General features: G+C 62.1%; 2 protein-coding genes across 2 annotated transcripts in view; both read right to left on the reverse strand.

Annotated features, from left to right (window-relative positions):
* The window catches only part of ASB10 (ankyrin repeat and SOCS box containing 10), a 7,202-nt gene extending 6,662 nt beyond the window's left edge, over window positions 1-540 (reverse strand). The window contains exon 1 of the mRNA XM_024754450.1: window positions 270-540. Within this exon, the coding sequence (XP_024610218.1) occupies window positions 270-540 (271 nt within the window). The remainder of the gene's footprint in view (window positions 1-269) is intronic.
* Window positions 541-2,456: 1,916 nt separating this feature from the next.
* DRC11L (dynein regulatory complex subunit 11 like) overlaps window positions 2,457-5,415 on the reverse strand; it is a 14,739-nt gene continuing 11,780 nt past the window's right edge. The window contains 7 exon segments of the mRNA XM_024754505.1: window positions 2,457-2,564; window positions 3,134-3,372; window positions 3,738-3,795; window positions 3,798-3,871; window positions 3,874-3,913; window positions 4,182-4,243; window positions 4,683-4,907. Coding sequence (XP_024610273.1) covers window positions 2,457-2,564; window positions 3,134-3,372; window positions 3,738-3,795; window positions 3,798-3,871; window positions 3,874-3,913; window positions 4,182-4,243; window positions 4,683-4,907 — 806 coding nt within the window.

The following is a 5,415-nucleotide window of genomic DNA, read 5'->3' on the forward strand; positions in this document are numbered from 1 at the left end:
GAGATGAGGAGAGGAGGAGGGGACAGGAACAGATGCAAGGAGAGTGTCTCCGTGTGCGGAGCCTCGCCTGACCTGGCCCCTGGGCTCAGCAGGAGCTATTCTAGGCTCCGCATGACTTCTCTCCCCGGCCAAGGTTTAGGCAAAGCCTCAGGGTGGGAGAGAAACAGCCCGGGAGCACACTTCGTCCACAAGCACCTGGTACCTCTGCGCCTGGTGCGGTCCGCCCAGGCCCCCCGCCCTCAGCCCCGTGTCCCCCGGCCACCCCTCACCCCTCTGGTGGCTGATCCAGCGAGGCTCAGCAGCCCGGCTCTCCAGCAGCAAGGAGGCTGTGCTGTGCGGGGGGAACAGCTCCTGCAGCCGCGCCAGGTCTCCAGTGTACAGGGCGTTCTGCAGCGCCATGTCCCGGCACAGCAGCGGCGAGCGCTGAGGGGCCTCCCAGGCTGGGCAGGACCGGGGCCCCCAAACCCGGCAGGCTGAGGCCGAGCGGAGGCACCCCAGACGGTGTCCCCAGTGGGGAGGGGAGCTCCTTCTCCCTGGCATGGCCAATTTCAGGGAGAGAGAGCCCAAGCGGCAGGACGCAGGGCGATGCCGCTGGCGGACTGGGTGGGCAGGTGCTGGGCCCAAGCCAGGCGCAGGTCCGGTGTGGGAGGGGCAGGGAGCACACAGAGGCCACGCCACAAATAGCCCTTGAATAGCCCGGACATCCTAGCTGTCAGCTGCAGGGAAGGAGGCGTCAGGCTGGGGCTGGGAATTAGGGTGGAGCCCTCTGACCCTGAGCTGCATGCAGCAGGGTTGAACGGACCACCCAGACCTGGTGTCCAATCCACAATTTCAGGGGTAAAGGAAAATGGAGCCCAGAGGCGGGGAGGGCTTCGGCCAAGGTGTGACACCTTGTGGCAGGGGTGGGGGTGGGGATGGGGGATGGGGCTTTCAAGCTGCCCTTTTCTCCCTCGTTCTCACCTATCCTGTACTTCACCGCGCTGGCCTCCAGCGGCCGGGGCTCTGATCCCAGAGGGAGGGCGCGTGGGTACCAAATAATTTCTCCTGCCTTCCCAAATGCCACCAATTAGCCCCACACCTTCCCACTTCCAAATGCAAGGGAAGGGGACAGCAGGGACCAACAGCAGAGAACACCCTACTCTGTGAGGAATCCCCTCCAGGGGTTCTCTGGAAGTCGGGCTTCTGTGCAGGGGAAAGAGGGCTTGGCCTACAGGCAGCCCACCTCGGTGCTGACCCCCCTGTCCCTGGGTGACCCCAGGGTCTCCCATGGCATCGCTACCTGGAGAGTGAGGAGGAAGTGGCTCTGCCCGTTCGCACGCCTTAGGATGGATGATGAGACTACTTCCACCTGGGGAGGTGAAAAGGGGAAAGGGGAGAAAGGACATTCAAAACCCAGCCCCTGGGGACCACTGCCCAGCACAGGGCCTCCTTGCACCAACCCAGCGGTCTCCCCTCACCTGGCTCTCATGACACGTAGAACACGCTTTGACCTCTATTCACACACTCCTTACCTGGCTTCTTCAGAGAGAACCCTGGGGCTCCCAGCCCTCCGTGGCATGGTTGTCCCCTGCTCCCCGAGTTCCCCGACTCCAGCTCCCACAACAAGGGGAGCCCGCGGGTGGACTTCCTCCAGGGGCAGGAGGCTGTGACTCCTGCAGTCCCCCGCGGGTCAGAGCAAGCAGTGCAGAGCTTGGGCAGGTGGCGGGGGAGGGGTGGTGTCCAGAGGAAAGCGGTGGAGCATTCGCATAGAAGGCACTGGATCTACCCGCAGCCCTTGCTGTGGCCACAAACGCCTGCTTTTCCCTACAGCCTTTTTCCCTAGAACCTTCTCTCCCCACCTCACCCCACCCAACAGCTGCCCAAGAGCCCTCACCTCCCCGACTTCCCAGATGCTCTTGTAGAAATAACCAAACCCTAGAGTAGAAGGGACCTAGTAGATTAGCGGATCCAACCTCTCCTCGCTCCGCAGGCAGGGAAACTGAGGCCCAGAGACAGGAAAGTACCGTGCAAGACCACAGGAGGCCCGTGCCAAGTGGGGCTAGAACCAGGGTCCACTGGCGCCCAGACTCTGGCTTTTTTCTTTTTCCATACTTACTATAGACCTTCTCTCTCCCCTCTCTCCTCATTCCCTTTGTCTTTCTTTTCTTGTTTTTCTCCCTGAAATACCTCGAGGAGGAAGAGAGCTGGGGAGACAGGACAGGAGAATGACAGGAGGTGAAGACCCAGGTGGGGTCTGGACGGGAGGTCGGGAGAGCGGGGGTGCGAGACAGAGGCTGGGCGCGGGCAGGGGCACAGAGCCAGGGACGGGAAGCACAGAGACGGGCAAGGAGAGCAGGTGCCCGTGCCGTCTGGCCGTTTATCCCTCTGTCCCTGGCCCCTTCGCCTGTGGGGTCCCACAGGGTGCTAATGGGTCCCATCCCACCAGGGTGCTAATCTCAGGCACCCTGGCCTCAGCATCACTTCCTTTTCTTCTCCTCCTTTACCAGCTTGGCTTCCTCTGCGGCGTCTTGGTCATTGATGAGTTTCATCCTCTTCTCGCCCAGCGGGGTCTTGAAGTACCGGTCCTGGTTTGGAGGCAGAGGAGGAATGGTAGGTGCACTGGCTCTGACCCTCGGCTCTGCTCCCTGGCCCTGCCCTTCCCTTTAGACGGATCTGCGTCCTCAGCTCTCCTGTGGGGTCCTTGAGTCCTGCTAGAGTCGTGGTTTCCCTTGCTCTTCACCAAATACTCTAGGCCAGCGTGCCAGCCACTGTCAGGGGCGAGCCCCCCTCCCCTGCCCTGCAGCCCTCTCTCCTGTGCTTCCACGGCCATCCCTGGGGGTGGGAAGGGATTCAGAGGTGGGGACGTGAGTAGCTGCTGGTGCAGGAACCAACCAAGGGCTCCCAATACGCAGGTGCCGCTCTCGGACTCCCCCCTCCCCCCAAGTCGAGGAAACCAGGTGAGACAGCCCTGCCCACCTGTCCTTTTCTTGATTCTTCTTCCCTTCCCAGCTGAGCTCCACGGGGAGCAGAGGAGGGGCTCCAAAGTGGGCTGTGGGCCTGGGGCTTCAGAGGACCGACTCCCTAACCGGTGCCGGCCCTCAGCCCTCCTCCCCACCTGCCCCTCCCCTCACCCCATCCCCACCCAAAGCCCCACCTCCAGGGACTCCTCCTCCTCCCTGTATACCGGGTCCAGCTTCGCCAGGTGCCGCAGGATCTCTGAGGCCACCAGGGGCCGCTTGGACAATTGCAGGAGCCACCGTTCCATCAGCACTGCTTGGATGGCTTGGAGAATGCAGCCAGGTGTGTAGCCGTCAGACACCTTGGCCAGGGCACTGATGTCCAGGCTGTGGGTCACCTGGACGCCCTGGGCCTCTATCATATGCTTCCAGAGCACTGTGGGCGTGGGGGGAGGACATGGGGCACGGAGAGGCAGTGGGCACTTCTGTCTGTATCTGGAAAGAGTTTGTGCTTCTGGAGGGCGGCCCTATGTCCAACCGCGCCTCTCCTCCCAGGAAGGTAAGGGTCAGCCTCCCCTCGTAACCTGGGAAAGTGAGACTCCAAAGACTAAAGTGGCCTGCCCGTGTCTACAGAGCCGGGCCAGGACCCAGACCGCTGGGTTGCTTATCCAGGGACACTTCCAGAACACCTGGCTGTGGAGGTGAGGCCTCAGAGCAGTGGGGATGGGAAGAAGCGGGGAGCTTTGCAGGGGCGGCCCCTCGACCCCTTCTCTGGCCTGTCCCCGAGTCCCAGGGCCTCACCAAAGCGAGGAGCATAATCGGGCCGCGGCAGGCGGATCCGCTCGTAGGTGCGGCACAGCCGCCTGCGGCCGGGACCACCTGCGGCCGGTCAGTGGTCCCGATCAGCTTCGCGCGGTCTCCAGGATTCGGCAGTCACAGGCCTTGGTGAGATCCTTCTTCATTCGCTTGGGGTCCATCTGCTCTGGGGAAGGAGGGGAGGTGGGTGGGGACACAGTGACATTATAGGGGCTTCTAATTCACAGGACACGCCCACGCTTCGCCTCACATGGACCCTGGGGGGCAGACGGGAGGGGCTGTCAGTCCTGCTTTAAGGATAAGGAAACGAGGCAGGAGGAGGACAGGCGACTTGTCCAAGGCCTCACAACGGGCGAGGTTTGGAGTGATGTGAACAAGCCCACGCTCGCCTGTCCTGCCCACGGGCTCTGCCCAGGCTCCCTCACTCACCTCCTTGTCTTTTTTTGGGACTCGCTTATAGAAATTCTTCTCCGCATTCCCAATCCAGAGGGCTGTAGGTACCGAGCCACCCGGACAGGCCAGAGAACAGAAAACTGACATTAGCTGTCCCTGGGGAAGGGTCACCTCCCCATCTGGTCCAACCCAGGGTCAGGGCCAGCCTCAGGCAATGGCAGACCTCGGAGCTCCAGCCTCGCTTCCCACATCCTGCGAACCCCACCTCTCAGCCCCTTGTATACCCATCCTATCATCGCAGCAGAGTCCCTGCCCTCTCCGGGCTCGGGGGGCTACGTGTGCAGCCTCATCTCTGCCATGAGAAGAAACTACTCTTCTCCCCACTGCCCCTCACCTCTCCCATCCCTGGGGCTTCAGGAATCCACAAGCCCCCAGCAGGGATTGGTAGGGAGACCTCAGCAGCTCCTGAAACTACACCAGCCGGGCAGCTGGGTGACCTCCTGAGCCCACCTTGCTCTGTTGTCACAGTCTGAGAACTGGAAATGCCGTCGGGGACCCAGACCTTAACGACGATATGCACCCACGTCTGCACCCCGGTCTTGCCAGGACGTTTGCCCTGCAGGTTGCCAGGTGACAGGTCGAAAAGGTTGGCGCCGGTTTCCGTGCACACGGCCTTGACCAGCGTCTTCTTCCCCATGCCCGAGGGGCCCACCAGGAGGATGGAGCGGATGAGGGGGTCCATGGAGTGTATGTCTGGGGAGCCTGAGAGAGGAAACAGGGGCCGGCAGGGGGCCGGCAGGGGGTCAGGGGTGGAGACGTCGTGTCAGGTGAGGCCAAAGGCCCCAGGCTGGGCAGGACGAGGTTCGGGTCCTGGTGGCACTGCTTTCGCCTAGGGTCTGGGCAACGCCCCAGGCATGCGCTCTGTGGGAGGCGCCCTGGAGGAAGTCCAACGGTGTAGCAACCATGATTCCAAAGAGCTACACGCGGTGTCAGGAGAAAGCCCTCCACCTCCTCCCAATGGCCCTTCTGCTTCCTATACCATCTGTTTCCACTCCTGGATTTTGAAGGGATGGAATTAAAGGGCACGTGACAAACCACTTCAGAAAGATCCGGCCTCTGGTGTTTATAGGGGGTGGGGGGCTGGTCTTCGGGGAATGGGACAGACTATGGGACGTCACTTGGGATTGAGCGAGGGGCTGGAAATGTGGCTCCTCTACAGGTCGAGGGCCCACATGACTTCCAGGACAGCCCAGTCGGGGTGTGACCTCCA

Source organism: Neophocaena asiaeorientalis, unplaced genomic scaffold (assembly GCF_003031525.2).
Source record: "Neophocaena asiaeorientalis asiaeorientalis breed wild unplaced genomic scaffold, Neophocaena_asiaeorientalis_V1.1 scaffold407, whole genome shotgun sequence".
In the NCBI taxonomy this organism is placed as follows: Eukaryota; Metazoa; Chordata; class Mammalia; order Artiodactyla; family Phocoenidae; genus Neophocaena; species Neophocaena asiaeorientalis.